Source organism: Pleurodeles waltl, chromosome 11 (assembly GCF_031143425.1).
Source record: "Pleurodeles waltl isolate 20211129_DDA chromosome 11, aPleWal1.hap1.20221129, whole genome shotgun sequence".
Classification (NCBI taxonomy): domain Eukaryota; kingdom Metazoa; phylum Chordata; class Amphibia; order Caudata; family Salamandridae; genus Pleurodeles; species Pleurodeles waltl.
The window spans coordinates 27,602,597-27,623,201 of NC_090450.1; the positions used below are offsets into that span (position 1 = coordinate 27,602,597).

The 20,605-nt window shown below is 42.9% G+C and overlaps 1 protein-coding gene across 1 annotated transcript in view; it reads left to right on the plus strand.

Annotated features, from left to right (window-relative positions):
* The first annotated feature begins 3,238 nt into the window (after positions 1-3,238).
* The window catches only part of CHRNG (cholinergic receptor nicotinic gamma subunit), a 55,372-nt gene continuing 38,005 nt past the window's right edge, over positions 3,239-20,605 (plus strand). Inside the window, exons 1-2 of the mRNA XM_069212884.1 lie at positions 3,239-3,515; positions 7,461-7,600. Of these exons, the coding sequence (XP_069068985.1) occupies positions 3,464-3,515; positions 7,461-7,600 (192 nt within the window). The 5' untranslated portion in view covers positions 3,239-3,463. The remainder of the gene's footprint in view (positions 3,516-7,460; positions 7,601-20,605) is intronic.

Consider the following 20,605-nt stretch of genomic DNA (forward strand, 5'->3'; position numbering starts at 1 on the left):
CCTGAACCAATTAGAGAGATGGCTTGTTTTACAAATGTAAATTTGTGTGTTATTTTTCTTTTGTGATGGAATTTACCTCGCAAATCAATTTACTCACATTTAATATTACACCAATGTTATGTGTGAGTAAATCTGCTCATGAGAAGTGGACAATTATTGGCATGTAGGCAAATACAAAAAGGCATTCGAGTTTACGAGTAGTGACAAACTGTAGCAAAATACATTCTCATACTTAATATGGTTGTAAATTTGCTCCTGTCAGGAGCAGGAGTAAATTTGTAATCAGGGTGGGTTTGTAAAGAGAACAATATGAAAACTGGTGGTGTTTGAGGGAAGGGGATTCAGAACGATGAAAATATGTTCCCAATGGAGAAAAAAACTGCAATTTCACTATTGTGAAGTATTTAAGCATTTTGCATTATGCATATGAGAAAATGAAAATGAATAGAAAAATTCTAACACTAACACAAAAAAGCCTTAATTTTACTTCAAAAGCAGAAGTACTCAATGGATTAAATGTCTGACATTTTTTAAAAAATTGACTCCAATATTTATGCCTACATGGACACCAGTATTAAGTAATCGCCATGTCTGCTTCTTGAGACCAAAAGATATTTTTGTTTTTCACTGCATTTTTTATTTATATCGGTAAGGCCCAGCAGCTCCTCTGACAAAGTTTTGCAAAATCCATCTCAAAACAAAATAAGCATTGACAAAGCCAGAAGGCTGGCAGCCACCACCATATCTTTTGCCTTTGCTGATGCTTGTGTTTAGAATGTTCTTATTTATTCCATTTATTTTTGCGGATGTCAGTGCTATATTGCAGCAGCAGTAATCAATGCTCATCATTTGTCCACATTGATTTTCAGCACAAAATGATGCCAAGCAGGTTCTTTTTTCTGATCTAGCTTGACAGTACAACTGTCACCAGACAATTATGTGAGCATCACTGGAGAGGGGCTTTGGCTCCACCCACATGCTGGGACCAGGAGTACATGTTTTGATTGGATAGACGTTGTGTGCTTCCACAAAAAGCACACAGATGTGATCATTTTACTTGTCCAGCTGCCTGAGCTTGAACTTTCAGGGGCACACAATTGACAATGTAATGCTATTAAGATGTCTTTATTAGATAAGTTAAGATGTTTTTCCGTGGTAGTGGCACCGATAGGAAGGGGGGAGTCGTTAACCTACAGGGATGTTTAGCTCTGGCTTTACAGTGCAACTGTCATATGACCTTTTAACCTGCATCAATATTACTCTACAGTTCTTTGCTTCCAAACAAATACATACCCATTTCATGCTATTGTCTTGTGGTGCTTCTCATAACTATGCAACCAGAAGTCGAAGTGGGCAAGGGGTAACTAGGCCTGGGTGGAGTTCATACAGCTCCACTACGTGGAACTTCGTAAAGGGCCCCAAAAACTTGGCCACGCTACGCGGAGTTCCACAAATGGCGGACTGTGTTAGTTTGCGCCATTCACACAATTTTTTAGTGCCAGATGTTTTGTCCCACTCTGTAAAATCAATGCAAATGGCACCACGCACAGCACAAGAGGGCGTTGCTTCTTTTCTGCCACTGGAGAAAAACTCAACAAACTGTGCAAGCAGAGCAGAGTTCCCCACCCACACCTAGGAGTAACGGGGGAACCACATTCCCAAACATTGCCAATTTTATCAAAGGAGTTCCCATATCTATTAGCTAAAAATATCTGTTCCTGAACGGTTGAGTTGGCGCAGGTTGAAAGGGAGAAGAATTATCTAATTTACTGAGGAAGTGAGAGACAGAAACCTGCAGGTAAAGAAAAAACAAGCCTTTTCTCTCAGGTACCTGCTACCTGAGCAAGCTGTCAATGTTTGCAGTTGGTTAAATGGTAAATCTCAAGTCTTCTTGGGAGCCAGTATAAGTTTTAACTGGCTGATAGAGTTTGGAATTTGTCAATTTAAAGAAGAACTGTAAACGCATTTTCCTGATTTCTAAAAACAACTTTTGAAAGCACTGAAACAGCATCTTTTTTGCACATTTTGGGCCAGCCTGTGAGCATTGGGTCTTATATTGACAAGCTTTAATGTAATGACTTACTTAATTCACTATGCTTTCTGTCACAGGCGTGGACGTCTTAGCACTATCAATACGTCATAATTTCCACAAGGCCCCAACCGGGATTCAAATCAGTGACGTTTGTTTACACTCACGGTTGTCTGAAGTGATCAGATTATCAACCCATCACTACTTCTATACCGCGGCCTATCACCCGTAGGGTCTCAAGGCGCTGCTGTGGGCGTGCTGCTCACTCGAAGAGCCAGGTCTTGAGGTCTTTCCTGAACTGCTTCAGTGATGCGGGCTGCCTGAGTTTGAGTGCTAGCGTGTTCTGTGTCCGGGATGCGAGGTAGGAGAATGATGTTCCCTCTCCTGTGCTTTTTTGGATTCTGGGAATGGCAGTGAGGGCAAGTTGGGAAGAACGGGGTTGGCTGTTGGGTGCGTAGAAGGTGAGGCAGTTGTGTGGTAGGCCAGTCCTGTGTTGCGTAGTGCCTTGTAGGTGTGTGTCAGAAGCTTGTAAGTGATGCGTTTATTGACTGGGAGCCAGTGTAGGACTTTGAGATGGGAGGAGATGTGGCCCTGTCGGAGGATGTCGAGGATGAGCCTGGCTGCTCATCCTGGACATCCCCTGGACCCCGATTAACTAACCAAACTGTCCTGCCAGAAAGATGCATTTCCCACAGACGAATTGAAGTTACATTTATGTTTCATTTGAGGCGGGCGCGTTTTATTTTATAAGCAGTTACCTGGTAATCAGAGACAACAAAATATTTATAGAATATTTTGATCTTATAGCTACGTCTCTGACACCGGCCCTACACTCGCCGGCCACGCCCCTTTTGTATTCAGCATCACAATTCCCATGCTTTTCTTTGTGCACTTCGACCGCTGCATACAACATTCCTTTAAAGCCACGCCTATTGGCATTGCCAGTGTTTGTTGTCATCCTGAGCGGCGGAACCCGCAGCAAAGTCCATTCTGGAATCGACTCCCCACCTGACGTACTGCGTGATCTTGGATGAAACATGTGATATGGCCTCAGATACCTAAACGGCAGACAGTGATTGATTGGTATTTACTTATATATAGAAATAATCACGTTGATTTCGTTTTTCTGCCAAGAATCGCGCTGGCCTTGGATGTCATGCTATAAAAAGATGCCCTTCTATGGGAAGGAGCCGCAGGCTGTTCCCACGGGCCGGGCGGATGGTCCAAGTGCCCGGTGGGGCTGGCAGCAGCTGGCGGCCTCTCATACCCACCCGTCCAGGAGGGTAACCAGACCCTCCCATTGTGCTCCCTCCCCGCCATCACCTGTTGACGGGACAGCTGCAGCCAGCCTGCGCCCGGACCGCGCCCTGACCACTCCGGCTCACAGCCCCAGAGGCAGGACACGAGGCGCTACGAGCTGGAGACACCGGGAGGATGGGTCGGACCATGGCGCCGCTGGCCCTCTTACTGTCACTCGCCATCCCAGGTAACAACATTTAACACAGGAGCTTCCTCCCTGCGCGGGGCAGGGCGATAAAAGTAGCTGTACCTCACCATTTATTTCAGTTACATAGCGCCAACCTGCCCACCCTTCGGCGCTTTCATACAACTTTTTTTGTGTCGTTAACGTTGCTCGGTAAATGACGCCCTTCCTGCTAAAAGTTCAATTCTTCCGATGTCGATTGAGGGTGTGTCATAGTTGGGTAATAATGGCGGTTGTTGTTTACAGCGCCTTGAAATCTCAAAAGTGAAGAAGCATGCGCTACAGAAAGACTCAGTACTATTATTAACATAATTGTTTTAATTATTAAGCCTAAGCATCGTGGAGGATGCTGCAAGGCTGGAATTGGAGCATGTGATGTGCAACCGAACGTCCGAAATACTCCATAATGCATCTTTCAGGGGCACCCCCACGCCGACGCTTCCCCGTAGCGCCAACTTTGCCGCCACGCGGTCTGCCCTGACCTATGACACCCTCCTCTTCCCCTACAGGACACCCTCCACCCAGGTGTCTTCACCCATAGGACCACGGCCCCTGCTTTCCGAACAACACAGGAGAAAGTGCTACGAGGCACCTGTGTCACGAGTGTGAGCTGTATCTGTACATCCCGGTGGCCCCAGATGACCCGTCAGATAAAATGCTGAGTCAGTGTTTCCAGTCTTTAAAACTCCCGCGCCATGTGTTAGTAAAGCCAGCAAGACGTTTTATACACAAAGCTCACAGTTGGCCATTTTTTTTACTGATTTTCATACGTTAAAGCAGGCAGAAAACCACGCGTTTCTTTTTATTCTTAAAAGTGGGAAAAAACGGCGAATGGCTCATTTTCAAGGTAGCATGCCTACCGCGCCATAGGTGAGCCTAACGACAGATAGGAATATTATAAAAGGTCAATGTTTTCTACTAAACTTTAAAAACCGCAGCTGTGAATGGGTTTACACTGTGAAGCTTTTGATGTCACGTGAGCTGCGTACGAGTGTTGCATTGTACATGTCCTCATGTATTACTGATCACCATCCGATATCAACGTGTGAGTGCACCATTATCAGAGGAAACAGGAAGTGTACCAATTGTGGCTTCAATTTTTTCACAAAGCACCATAAAAATGGCTTAAATAAATACTAATAGAATGAGCAAAAAATAAAGTTGGATGAATACAAACAGAAAGGTTTAAAAAATAAATACCCTAAAACCAGGAGCCTTAGTTATTATTATTACAGTATTCATTGCTACTTAGTGGCACTCATTGACTTTGGAAGGATGAATTGCCAAATTGGCCCTCCTACAATAGAAAACGATCAATGAACAGGTTCAAAACAAATTGCTGCAGAGGGTGCTCAGACCCCTGGCATATTTAGCACGTTAAATTAAGGTGAACAAATGCAATAATCCTTTTTTCAGTGTAAATGACACACTGCATTGTGCCTACGTTATTGAAACGCTGTTTGTGATACACACATCCTTGTAAAGTCCATGACTCTCGAGGGAAGTCTTGCTCCAGTCAAAGCTTCCCATCATATAATTATTCTTAGTAATAATGCCACTAGTTGAGAGGTCACCATACCTATGCAGAGATGGGACAGGATGTAGCCTGCCCTACCTAGAGGAGCCATCAAGGGGAGGCTGGGTAACCATGAAGAAAAGGTGGAAGTGATATCGGTCACATCTATGTAAAGAGACCACACGTGTGACCTTCGGTGACTGACACAAGGACCAACCATAGCACACCCGAAGAAACTTAAAGGCTGTTCTCCGAAATAACTGGGAGATTTGGTCTCTGTGGATGGATGAAGAAGATTTAATGCATCTCTCTTGGTCAGACCTCAAAGCCCAGCGGTATTGGCAAGATGTGGATGACCCCTATATAGAATTGTTGGGGTTCTTGCTCAAGTGATCTACCACTGATGTTTGCAGATGTTGAGAGATATCCCCAAAGCACAAGATGAGGTCATTAACCTTCAAGTATAAATATGAGTCTAGAGAATGGCTTTTGGATTTTACCAAGTTGAGTTGAAGTATGGAGGACACATATTTTGAAATCAATCCGCTGACAGCAAGGCCTTCGGACTTATGAGCACAGCGTATCTTTCCAATGCTGAGGCGGCCAAGGTGACCTGCCAGCACTCATTCCAATCAGACACTTACTGAGTCAGTAGTCACTGAAATCCAGCGTTGCGCCAGTGGCCGGTCCCAATTATGGTTATTATGACATTGATCATGCCTCATCAGATTTATTGTGCCAATTATCATTCATCATCAGTTATTGTTTCTATCAGTGATCATTCCGCATCCATTTTTGGGCCAGTATTCATTCCCATCCGAAGGCTATTGTGCTAATAATCATTCCCCATAGATAGTTACTGTGACAGTATTCATTCTCATCAAATAGTTATATTGCCTGTAATAATTCCCCATAAATTTGTTTTTGTGCCAATAATCATTCCCATCAGATAGTTAGTGTGCCAGAAAAAATCCCTATTCGATAAGTATTGTGTAGAGATAACTCTCCATCAGATAGTTATTATAACAGTATTCATTCCCATCAGATACTCAGTGTGCAAGGAATAATTCCCCATGCGATAAGTATTGTGTAGAGATAACTCTCCATCAGATAGTTAGTATAACAGTATTCATTACCATCAGATAGTCAGTGTGCCAGAAATATTTCCCCATTCAATACGTATTGTGCAGAGATAACTCTCTATTAGATAGTTGTTATAACAGTATTCATTCCCATCAGATAGTCAGTGTGCGGGAAATAATTCCCCATTCGATAAGTATTGTGTTGGCCTCACTCTCCATCAGATAGTTATTATAATTTGTAGAATTTGTATGGTGGTGTGGATGGCTGAGTGTATTGATGTATGGATGAATGGGTGATTGCATGAATGGATAATTACATGAGTGAGTACATGGATGGATGCAGTCCTAAAACAGCAGCAGCAAAAATCACATTAATGAAAATGTGTCCCAAAAGGGGCTACAATCATATTGCATTCTCTTGCAAGAGTGACTTGGAAGACCTCACACAGGATCTTTAAACTCCAGGAAGTTGAAAGAAGGACCTGGGTCTGACCTTGGCAAGTTAAGAGTGTAACTCAATTGGCATTTGTGGGTTTGGAAGAGATCCACGTGCAGGCAGGAGGGGGGCTAGCTGTTGGAGTGCTGGAGTGCTGATGTCTTAGATTTCTTTCATCATGTTTTGGATGATGTTCCTGGAAGATGCACTGAATGCGTGGCAGCCATGGGTTGACAGATATTTAATAAACCTCAGAGGATGTCAGCTTTTGGTAAGGGACATAGATGATTCCCGAGACCCTCCTTCCACCTCTTCCATGTGGGGATCCTTGGTCACCTTCCCAAGTGTTGCAAGCATCTACATTTGCAAATCTAATCATGGTGGCCAGTAGCATGTAAGAGAGCACAGGAGCGTGATTGTACACTCTTGTCTGATGGACCTTTCTATGTTGCTTAAGATACACAAGGGAGTTAACAACAATAAACAATTTAATTTGATGTGAAACCAATTGACTTATACAGAAAAGTATTCAAAGCAATGGCTTCTTGGCACTAACAGGACAATAAACCCACCTGCCTGTGGTAAAAGTTTAGGACACAATCAACAAAATAAAAAGGTCTCTCAAATTTTCCAAAGGCAAGGTAATTGTGGACCAAACAGGTATGTAAAGGGAGATCAATTCAGGCATTAGCACCAGATAAATAAAAGACCAACATCTCAAGCAAACCCCAGCAGCTACTGAAGCAAGGAAGACCTTAGAACTTGAGAGGGTCTCAGAAGTGACCAACTGTGTTGTAGCCACAAGTGGTCAGTGCCAGGACATTGAGCATGAGGCCAATTCTTGAACTTTAAAATATTACATTTAAAAAAAGGTTTCATCCCTGTATTTTCACCCTGTTCTGTCTTCATTCCAGCTGTTCTTTGTCGGAACCTGGAGGAGAAGCTGCTGAGAGACCTGATGGAGAACTACAACAGGAACCTGCGTCCAGCGGAGAAAGACGGAGACATCATCGATGTCATCATAAAACTCACCCTGACCAACCTCATTTCCCTGGTAATGTTTCACTTTCCTATATAACTTGGCTTACTCCCCTCTCACTCTCTCTCTCTCCTCCCCCTCTCTCTCTCTCCCTCTGCATATCCTTGGAAATGGTTTGGTAAAAGTGACCATATTCTACAAGAAGGTTTCTTTGTTTGATGATACATTCTCACCTTGCTCACTTGGTGTAATATGGGGCCATAATAGGACCAGTTCGTCTCTGAATACCAATCCTGCCTTCACTGCCCGCTTCCCCTTAAAGTGAGACTACTAAGGATCATAAAGACCTTACCTCGATTCTTAATGATGATGGAGGTCTCACCTTGATTCTTAATGATGATGGAGGTCTCACCTTGATTCTTAATGATGATGGAGGTCTTACCTTGATTCTTAATGATTATATATGTCTTACCTTGATTCTTAATGATGATGGAGGTCTTACCTTGATTCTTAATGATTATAGATGTCTTACCTTGATTCTTAATGATGATAGAGGTCTTACCTTGATTCCTAATGATGATAGGTGTCTTACCTCGATTCTTAACGATGATGGAGGTTTTTCTTGATTCTTATTGATGATGGAGATGTTATCTAAATTCTCAATGATAATGCAGATCTTACCTTGATTTTTGATGATGCTGAAAATTTGTAAGATTAGTATTTCCATGATCCCCATCTGGCATATCCTGTTCCCAGGTACAGTGATCAAGAAGCCACAGTTCTAGCAGTGCTGCTTTATTTGCAAATGAGGGTATCACGTTTTCCTCTGCACATGCTCCCACTGCAAAAGCATCCACAGGGGAAAAGTTGTTGCCGGAAGATGCACTGAATACTTGGCAGCCATGAGGTGACAGATTTTTAATAAACCTCAGAGGATGTCAGCTTTTGGTAAGGAACATTAATGATTCCAGAGACCCTCCTCCCACCTCTTTCATGTGGGGCCCCTGGCCCACCTTTCCAAGTGTTGCAAGCATCTACATTTGCAAATATTATCATAGTGGCCAGTAGCATCCAAGAGCATGCAGGGGCATGATTTTACAATCTCATCCAAAGAACCTTATGTTGCTTGAGACACACAAGGGAGTTAACAACAATAAACAATTACATTTTCTGTGAAACCCATTTGGCCCCACATAAGGACCAATAATCGATGACTGAAGTTAAGATGATTTTTTCCTAATCTATAATCAATTGAATATATATGCTTATCATAAAATATTAAAAAGATACAGGATTAGAGCTGGCAAGCTAAGAATATCGCAATTGATTCGGTTTCAATAAATTTAGATAGAGAGCAATTACAATAACACAAATACAGAAACTGGGAATTAGAAATAGGTGTTACATAAAGAAACTCCTGTTCTCTTTCATAAACATGAAATTATTCTAAAGTCCTCTAATCAGAGTTCTAGGTAAGAAATGAGGATGGTTTGGAAATAAATCTTAAGGATGGTTGGAAAGTTGCTTAAGGCAATTTGTGAATGCGAGAAGGTGTCAGCATAGTGAAGACTTCAGTAGAGGTGTTCAACAATTGGAATAAGTGTTTACCATAAATCCTCACACTTGCAGGAATAAAGGAAACAAAGAGATCTGTACCCCTTGAAGTTTAAGGGAATCTGGCTAACTTCTAACAGCGTAAGCATTAATCAAAACAAACAGAACCTTCAACATCATTTGAATGTTCCCCACCTTTTCATGAACCGAAGGGCTTTTTAGCCATCTAATAAATTGTAACATCACCTAGATTTCTCATCCCATGGAACTCAAATAGTCTCAGCAACTTTGAACGTCCCACATTCCTGGTACACAATGAATAGGAGACTGCTCATTAAATCTCATGCCAAGATTTTCTCTTCTCAGGCCTAACCATCAGTAAAACAAAGATACAAGCTATTCTCCTTTCCACTAGCTAACGAAGCCTTGAAACGCACCTGCAAAAAGAACATGTTAACCAAACAAAAATTAGTTTCAGAATTAAGGCCTTTAGCCATGCTATGCCTAACTAAGCATTAAGAGGGTCATTATGACCCCGGCGGTAAGTGTTAATGTGGCGGTAGTACCGCCAACAGACTCACACTGGCATACACGCATTCATACACACATACTTCCAGACATGCTTGCGCACATTCTTACACACAATCACACTGACATGCAGACACGCACTCACTTCACTATTCTTACATGCATTCACTCACACGCATACAACCACGCAAACAACACAACACACACAGACGCATTCACACCCACACACCCACACATTCATGCACATACTCAGACACACACACACAACACCCCCCACCCTCCCACCACACTCCTCTGTCAGACGTTCGACTTACCTTAAGTGAGGAGGTCTTCCGCCAAGGAAAAGGAAGGGGCATTGCTACCACCACCAGCGCCCCGCCAGCAGAACACCGCCAGGCCGTATTACTTGTCATAATACAACTGGTGGTGTCCTACTGGCGCGGCAGTTCTGGGGGTAGCAGTGCCCCCTTACCACCATCTGCCACCATGAACACTGCCGGATTTCCGCCCTACTTGTGGCGGAAGTCCGGCAGTGCTCATAATAAGGTGGACGGATGGTAGCCGCAGTGGCGGTTTTTTGGCGGCCGTCACCACAGCAGTAGGTGTTTTTTACCACCAATGTCAAAATGAACACCTAAATGTGCATTTCACATACATGGTTATACATATGCACTCTCAACGTTTCATAAAAAATACAAACCTGAAGAAGAGAAATACATTTTACTTCAACTAATACAACTTAAAGTGTAAATGTAAAACGTAAGTAATGAATACACAAAAGCATTTTAAATGAACATGAGTGTGCACCTTCATAAAGCTTCAGTTTTCAGTGGTTAAATTTCACTAATGCGTCAACGTACGCACACATGTTAATATTATTAAAACACACAGTAAATATAATGTCAAATTTAAAGGTATAATTACACAATGATTGACATGTAAAGGATGGAGGCTAAATGTGTGCTACTTCACATGCTTACAGGTTGTATTCACGTGCATCCTGAAGCTTGGCCGTAGAGAGATGCCCAAGGGCCTGTATACAAATAGGTCACGACTGCGACTACAGCCACACTTGTTGTGTGATTGAGTCCCATCTTCTTTGGGAGTGGCAGTGTTGTAGCTGGGCGGCAGGGCCTTCATACATGCGTCTGAAGCCACTCGGTAGGAGGTTACTTCTTTATTTTGTGATTGACCCTTAGGATACAGTAAGGGCAGGGGGGTATTTTCAGAGCTTCATTCTCCCTCCGAACTCTCTATCTCCTAATTTCCACTGCACACCAACATTCTATTACGTCACTCTCTCTCAGCATTCTAAAAAACAGCTCAGTCACAGGAAATGGGGCCAACCAGAATAGTACACACCACCCTTTCTTACAAACAGCAAAACAAAGAACAGCCATTTACTTGTATATAAAGAGGAGGGACAATCATTCACATTCCCTCATTCTGTCACATCTCTATACTACAACTTATAACCTGTAAAATTATTCAATACCCCTCTAGACAAACAAAGACAACAAATAGTAGTCACAGAAATTGTGTGATGTGCCAAGACAGGAGGTTCTCCACACCATATGTCAAATGAAGACATTAGACAACAACTATACAACCATTGCCTAATGGTCCAAGATGTGGAAGTATGTATGTATGTATGTATTGAGTATTTATAAAGCGCATTCCGGCCCGAGGGCATCGAAGCGCTAACTGGGTGAGGCAGGGTCTACTAACAGGAGGCCCCCAGACTTATTGCGGGAAGAGCCAAGTCTTGACCAGTCTCCTAAATGTTAGATAGTTGTGTTCTTGCCTTAGATCCAAAGGGAGTGAGTTCCAGATTTTAGCAGCCGCAATGGTAAACACTTTATCTCCCCACTTCGCCTTCTTGGTGCGGGAAGTTTGGATTCGATAGGCAGAGGCAGATCGCAACAGCCTATTCGGCCTATACCATTGCAGTTTGGAGGTTAGAGCCTTAGGCCCAATCCCATGGACAGCCTTGTGAGTGATACAGAGAGCCTTGAAAGAGAGCCGCTGGGCTACCGGAAGCCAGTGTAGACTTCTAAGGCACCTCTTGGCAGAGGCCCCGCGGAGCAGTTTCAGTAAGAGCCTAGCAGCAGTGTTCTGCATCACCTGCAGCTTATTCAGCGATTCTTTATCCAAGTTGAGCAGAAGCGCATTCCCGTAATCCAATCTGGAAATGACTAGAGCCAGAGTGGTAGTAGTTCTGCAGGATTGTGGAATAAAAGGAAATACTTTCTTTAATTTCTTCAGAGTCCACATACAGGTCTTGATTATCTGGTTGACCTGAGGTTTGAATGACAATTGATCGTCAAACAGTAATCCTAAATTTCTCGAGGTAGACCCTGGTATAGGGAGAGTGCCACACTCTTCAGGCCACCAGATGGAAGACCAGTGTTCCCTCTTAATCCCAAAGCACAGAATCTCAGTTTTTTCACAATTAAGTTTTAGCCAATTGGCCTTCATCCAGTTATTCACTGCTGTCATGCAAGCGTTGAAGCGGATGCCCACTTCCTCCATATCTTTTTAATAGGGATGATAATCTGAGTGTCGTCTGCATAAGAAGTTGGAATAAAGCCGAAAGAGCGAATTAGCTCTGCCAGCGGTGCCACATACACATTAAATAGCGTAGGGCTGAGGGAAGAGCCCTGAGGGACCCCACACGGTAAGAGGTAGGCTGGGGATCTAAAATCACCACTGCTAACTGTGGCCCACTTATCTGATAAAAAGGATTCGATCAGCTTGAGAGCCTGATCTCTGATGCCTACCTGATGTAAACGGTCTAGCAGAATGTGGGGGGCAATGGTGTCAAATGCTGCCGACAGGTCCAATAGAACCAGAAAGACCCCCTGCCCCTCATCAACCAATCTGCGTATGGTATCGGATGATGCAATGAGAGCTGATTCAGTGCTATGGGATTTCCGGAAACCATGTTGCGAGCTGTCTAGGCCCTTTGAGGCTGACAGGAAATCAACCAGTTCTTTATTAAGATGTTTTTCCAGAATTTTGGCTGCATAGGGAAGAAGGGCTATTGGGCGTAGATTAGTCAGATCATCGGGTTTGCCAGTTTCCTTCTTTTTTAAGGGAATAATAGTAGTTTCTTTCCATGCCTTAGGATACAAACCCGTTATAAGGACTTCCTGAATAATAGGGGCCAGCATAGATGCCGCTAGCTCTGGTACTAATTGAAGGATGGCAGGGGGGCAGGGATCCATAGGGGAACCTGATTTACATTCCAGAAGTAGCTTACATATGACCTCTTGAGATGGCACTTTAAACCTAGAAAGTAGAAATGGCTTATCTGGCGACCCATTGGGTGTCAGCACAGGGCGCAGAGGCTCAGCTAACCAGGGAGGAGAGTTTCTTTGTTCCTTGTCCGATATAAAGCTAGAGTAGATGTTAAGAATTTTACATTCGAAGAATTTAGCTACTTTGTCCTCCTCAGACACAAGGGCCTTCCGCACATGCCTGCACTATCACCACAACACCATGCAACATTTATTCACGCAGGACACGACGTTGAGCCTAAAGAGAGCCAAGAGACAGAAATCACAGGTTTTGCACGGCAAACGGTTTTCAGGTCATCCCTAAGTCTACACTTTCCTGGAACAAAACAAAAAAATGGAAAATTTAGCTATATCACCTTAACTCAAATATCCTTTGACCGGAATGCAAATTCTGTCCTCACAACAGCATTCAAGCACAAAGTCAACTGGCTACCAAATCACGCTCCTAAACTATTCAGTTTACACAGACACAATAAATCCTAACACTTTCTCTATTTTCCACAAGCAACACACCGAAATCCAGAAAGAAAACATTGTCCACCACACACACACTCAAAAGTGCAATTCAGCACTGCAGCACCCCCGACATCACTAAGTGCCACTGTAAAGAAAGCATCACCTAGAACCTGCAGCAGAAAACATTGGGACATCTTCTGAACACAGTGATGATGCTCTTCAGTAGATGCATACTGCAAAATAATTAACACAGCTCAACAATCAAACACTAGAGTAGTCCAGCAATACAACCACCGAAGTAAAAATGTACTCTCCTATAACACACTAGCGCTACATCAAACACTACCATTCAAACCCAACACTGACAGAATCTGTTACAGTAAAAAAAGAATAGTATGGACCATAAGACAATCAGAAATGTAATCTGTCTCCAGGGCCACACGCCTGCCAGACCTGCCCATTGTACATGGTGATAACTGGTCCCATAGCATGTGCAGCTGAAAAGTGTTACTATCTCCCACACCACCATGCGGTAGAACACTTCTCGATATCTTCACTCCATAAGGTACTTCCCCAAACAACCTCTCACTGCATGGTGTTTTCTCTTCTCTCATATCACATGGGGTACTCCTCATGCAACTTTTCATACAGGGTACAACTCTTTCCCAACACACAACGGGATACTCCAACATGCAACTTTTTATAACAGAGTTCTACTTTTCCCCAACTTAGCACACCACAGGGTGCTCCACAATGCAGTTTCTCACAACAGTGCACTACACTTTTATAGCTTTACATACCATGGGAATACTCCTTGCATACATTCTCTAGCAACAGGGGGCTACTCTTCTCCACCTTCCCATACCATGGATACTCCCCGCTTCCAACCTCTAATGACAGTCTAGAACTATTTTCCCAATTCACACCAACACAGACAAGTGTACAACACTCCTTTCTTTCACAACGGGTACTACTTTTCTTATCTGTAAAACCTAGAAACAAATACCCAGCATGCATCGACACAACAACATGCAGCTGGGTAACAAACCCTCTTCCCCAAACTGCTAAGTTGCCTCCTTCAAGAGCGGAGTGTGAGTCCTCACTCCTTACTTCTTATACAAGCTACAGATGGGTAATTTAAATTTCCCAACTTGACTTGCAAAACTAAGCATTAAGCACACCATAACTATTAACATAAACTGTAATTCCCAAAGAATATGAATCAAATTCAATGGAGGCTTACTAAACCTACATAACATTTACCAGCAACAGAAGCACAGAGAATATTTGAACTCCATGAAAAAAACCACTAAATAATTAACTGCATCTCATGTTTCAACATTGCAATTGAAGAAATGCAACACAAGCAATGTTTCAATTTTCCATAACCTCAGAAAACCTGCAGGACACAATATATCCTCAAACAACACAGTCTCATTTCTATCTATAGTGCGGCTGGAGATAGTCCTAGTTCTCTACCTAAATCAACCATGAGGTTTTAGGTAGTCTTTCTTCAACACACCCAGTCATGTCTCAGACATCAGCCTACTATGCTCCTTGATGATGGCAAAGTCTACGTAGCCTACACCTCCACTCTGACACCCTGCTTTGGAATCCAATACACCGGTGAGGCTGTCTCACATGCAAGTTGTGCTGCTATGCACCCAAATATGTCACTTTTTTCTTCCAGAGCTGCCTCACTTACTCCGGAGGAAAAATGTTCCCATTTACCTGGTGCTGCGCATTGTTGCAAGACCTTTGTCCAATGCTTTAACACAGCACAAGTAGGAGTTGCTTCATCTCCACTGGTCACTCCACCATCGGTGCCATAAAATATGCAGAGTGACCACTGGTCCCTCCGAATGCATGGACTAGCCTGTGTCACAGTCAAATTATTTATCAAAACTTTCTATGCACTAACAAACATGCACCTTAGGTCACCATTAAATGAAATATACTTGCAGCTCTATGGGTAATTTCAGAGTTATACTTACTACAAATTCATATCCACCCAATACATGTTTCGCAATGTAACTGCTTCTTCAGGGCTTATTTAAAATGTTGCCATTTGTGCCTAACTCACTCAGATCCCTTTCAGAAATCAACGTGAAAAACAGTAGACCTGACCTCACAATATTATAATCTAATTAATCCCAAAAGGATGGATGATTCAAAATCCAAGCTTCCAAAGTAATCATCAAAGCCCCATGAGAAGTGCATTTCTTCTTCACTGCAGCCACTTTGACACGATCCGATCCAATACTGGTAGCAAGTTTATAATGTTGATTTGTGAAGGGCATCTGAAGCAGTAAGATTTATGGATTTTTTGGTAGACATTCTCTCAGAGAATTTTTGAATAATGTATTTTTACTTATAAAATGGGGTGTACGGCCCCAGTGTCAGCATGGAGAACATCTGTGAAGGCATCTCTGAGGGACCTCAGAGAGATGCTACCCTCCACAAGCCTAGCGGCCAAATATTTGCATCTTCCTTTGGAACAATTCACTTTTCCAAAAAACACCACTCACTAGGATGCAACTTTCCTCTCAATGGTATTCTCCTGTCCTATTTTTTTACATACAGGAGTCATCCTACTTGCACACGTGAGAAGCCATAACATAAGGGGCATAAGGTTAAATAAAGTTATCAACTTCTGAAAGATATTCAAGGTCGTAGTCCCATGAAGACCCTGAAGACGTTACGGGTTAACACATATCAACATTATCACATGGGTGCCCAGGCAAAACTTTATGAAGCAAAGTGGGTGTACTGAGCATTTAAGGGGTATACTTGCTTTACTCATCACCCTGAGACATACAAGGCCATATGAACAGTTGAACTGTGTCAAGAAAAGGGTCTGTTCCATTTCCAAATGAGCTGCATGTGGACTGGAATTCCTATAGCAATTTAATGGATGTATTATGGGAAATATGTCTGGAATGTATTTGAATGCATATCTTTATGTGTCTCTTATGTACACTTACTGCACACAGCTTATGCACAGATGATGGTTTGTTCACATTTTGCCCAATATGTGTACGGTTAATGCCTCCATTATATACCTTATGATGAATGTTTTCAATACTGATGAATTTGAAGAAACATAAAATGAATTTTTGTTTTCATTGCTGGACCATTCTGATTTATTGTTCTATAGAAAGTTCATTACGAGATATCTAAGGAGGCATTTTTCTGATTGCAACACCAAGTTTTGATTCCTTTAAAAAATAAAGGATTACTTCTTCCAGTTATAGGCATGCTCATGCACAGTAAATCTAATACAGATATAACTTTTCCAAATTCATTTTTCCATTTAAAAATCAAATTTCTTCTAGCAACTGTGAAAATCATTATTTTTCGCAAAATTCTAATAGGTTCCACTGCATTTTCTACTGCAATTTCAAAGTAAGACCAGACAAATTTCTTTTAGCCGGTGCTGTGCAGTTTCATTGTTCAGCTCCATGCAAAGACCACCTTCATGTTTTTGAGTGCATGATTTAAGCCAGGAGAAAGAACTCTTTAGCTATCAGCCAGAGCTTCCAACCAGTCTAACTCTAAAACAGTATACAGATAGAGTCTTTGACTCCGCCCCTTTGGTGATCACATTGATAAGCATTTGAGTGTACAGAAGTTGTATTAGTCTGCCTATCAAATAGGCCCCAGCTCATTACTGATAGAGATACAGTTAATGTAGACCAAGACCCTCATTACAAGGTTGGCGGTCATCAGACCACAAGCCACGTAATGGCGGTCTTACCGCTGCGGACCCGGCGGTAAAGACCGCCGCATTACGACTTGTGGGGTTTGATCATAGCCAAACCACCACAATGCCGCCTGGCCCACCGGTGCAGTCACACTGACACGGCCGGTGGTGTGCTTCTCCGGGCCGGTGGCAGGCCTCAACCCGCTGACCGCATTTCGAGGCAGCATACCGCCAGGCTTTTCACGGCAGTCGCCCCACCACGAAAAGCCTCACGATCATGTACCAGGCAACAGGAATCCCCATTCCTGTCGCCGGCACATACACACATATGCACCGCCCCCCACTCGTCAGCATACATGCACACAAACTCCCTCCTTCCACACACATGCACACACCCCCCACCCCTTCATCCACACTCATCCACACATCCACCCTTCATCAACACTCATCCACACCCCTCCCCTTCATTCACACACATGCACACACCCACACCCCCTCCACACACACAGACATGCACTCACGCACACCCATTCAGGCAACATACACGTACACACCAGACACATGCACCCAACACCCGCCACCCCACCTTTCGGACGATCAACTTACCTTTTCCAGTGTGGTGGTCGTCTGGGAGGGGATGGATACAAGACTCCGCCACACCATATTACGTATCGTAATACGGCGGACGGAGTCTTGTTTGCATGGCGGTACTGGTGGTGGAACTGCCTCTTCAACTCCGTCAGCAAGGCAGATGGAGTCGGATTTCCACCTATAAACAGGCAGAAGTCCTTTCAGGAGTTGTAATATGGCAGTCAGCAGACTGCCAACACTGACGGTCTGCTGGCTGCATCAGCGGTCTTTAAAAAAGACCGCCGAAGTCGTAACAAGGGCCCAAATGTCTAAAATTGAGGAAACAAGGTTTGTAAAATGTGGCCCAGTGACAAACACAGTAGGAAGGGTTTTTACATTTTGAACCCTCTAACAAACAGAGTAGGAAAGTGTTGCACCCTGTTCAGTGGACCACAGGCCAAGTGGTGGCTCTTGGGTCACACCTCTGGTGTGCTGTTTGAGTCTCTCATACTATGGCTTGACAAACTGAGCCAAGTATGACCTTTCCTCACTTGAGTCTTAGGGTAGCGAGGATGTTGGGACAGGAATGTACCCCGGTCCTGAGTAACCCGAATGCATGTGAAACTGATATTCTCACTTTCCTTTTTACCAAGCTATCAAAGAAACCTGCAAGCTTTTCACTATACCTGTCCATGATGATTCTGTGACCCAGAACCAGTTCTGTGAACTGCGGGGGTTACACCAAGCGGACCCTCTAGCTCAACAAGTGCCTACAGTCAGTGCCCCTGCTTGGTGACATAAAGCGGTGATGCATGCAAACATTTATTTGGATCATAGTTCTCAATAGACCTTTGTTTCTGATTCAGCCAGAATGTGATGCCTGCATACCCCACTTATGTAAAGTTCCACATACATGTGGCATCTATTCCCTTGCGATCACATCCCGTGGCCATGTCCAGTGCATGTTTGAGTAGTCCAGATGATAGCAGAACCTGACAAATACAATAGGAATGGGTTTTATACTGTGAAGTGTCTGGTAAATACAATAGTAAAGGGTTTTATACTGAGAACTATGAACGTCATGTACAAAGTCCTTTTGAGATCAAGAAACATGTGATTCGCACAATTACAGGATTTGTGCCCAAAACAACATTTTCTTTATGTACAAAAGCCCTTTTACAAGTCAGAAGTTTTTTGTCCAGCTCTTAAAAGGGCTTTTGCTATCCTTTCTGAATGGCAAATAGGAGAGGGCATGAAGGGGACAACCCCGCTTCGTTTCTCTAATTCGAAAAGGAACGTATCAATGGTTTACGACCGTAATTGTAGTTTCAAGCCATTGATAAGTTACTGAAATACGAGTAGAGGTGGTAAGTGATTCACACAGACAAAGAGGTCCCTACTTGCTCCGCCTGAAATATTCTAATACAGAACTTTTTAAAAGGGGATCCTTGGTTCCTTAAAAGAACACAGGCTTCTTTGAAAAAATAGAACTTTTCCATTTTGGAATGCTGTAATAGGGATGGTGGTCTGCTGTCCCTCGCAGATCAACATCCCTTTGATGGCAGCCAATCACATAGCATCGCAAAATGCGGCTCCTGAAGTTAATACTAATATGGCTAGGTAAAGCTTTAGCTGGGTGCAAGAGGTCATATAATCACAAAAAGACTTAAAAGCAGCTGAGAGAAGTTCCGGATTCTGTGGCTGCTGCTGGAACGGAGTTACCAGCAAAAGAGGCAGGTAAATAAAAAGATATCCAGAGTAGCTTCTCTTGCATGTGTGAGTGAGTATTCGTGAGTGACTGAGAATGAATCAGCTTGAGTGAGGTTGGCAGAGAGTGAGTTGAGTGTGTGTGAGAGTTGATAAGAGTAAAAGTAAGTGAGAATCAGATCAGTGAGTGGTTGAGGTGTGAACATGAGTGTGAGTAAGTTGGTGGAAGAGTGTGAGTTAGAATGAGTGAGTTAGTGAGTGACTAAGTGAATGAGGATGGGAAGGAGCAGGAGTGACTCAGGGGCATAGCTATCAGTGGTTCAGGAGCTGCTGTTATACCTGGACCCAAATGCCAAAGGGACCACTTAACCCTAACTATTCAAGCAGCGCACCTGTACACCAGAAGTGCAAATGAGTCCCCTTGTGCACCAGCAGTTGTGAGTGAGAGCCATTGAGTGAGGAACAGTGTGATTGTGAAAGGAAGTGAAAATCAATGAGTGTGAAAACATTTGTGGGAGAGTGACAATGTGGGAGTGAGTAAGAGTGAGAATGAAAAGTGAGAATATGTGAGTGAGGGGGAGAGAAAGTGAATGAACTAGTGAATACGTGTGAGTGAGAGAGAGTGAGATAGTGTGAGTAAATAAGAGGTTCGTTTGGGTTCTTTACATCACAATGATAATATTATCAACATTTAAGATATAATTGAGGATTATCAGACCATTGACAATTTCTCTCTGTTTCTTCTGTTTTACCTGTTTTACAAAACATATTATATTGTGACTGGACAAGTGACATATTATTCCACTGGTTTTGTTAGGATAAACTCGTAATTTCTGTGTTTTACTGATATATTATGTTTTTAAGTTGTTTGTGTCGACTACATTTTACTGCAAGAATGATTTTGTTAGCAAATTCCACCAAAACGCATAATTTACCAATTTTAATTTGGAAACAATAAATGATAGAAACTTCTAAAAATGTGTTTAATTATTTTATCAACCATCTGGTTGCAAAATGCCAATTTACTGGTGGTTTTGCGCTCAAAGTCTGCCTTAGCAGAGCTCCTTTCATACATTCAAAAGACCAAGTTTTTCATTTTTAGTGAAGAGCAGCAAATTGACAACCATACATTTAGAGCTCCAGAGAGATGGCAACTCTATCTTCATTGAGTATGTCAATGGCCATGGCATACTCAAGATAATTGTTGGCCTATGGGGGCAATTGTTGGCAGAAGGGATAAGTTAAGGCACCCAGTGAAAAATA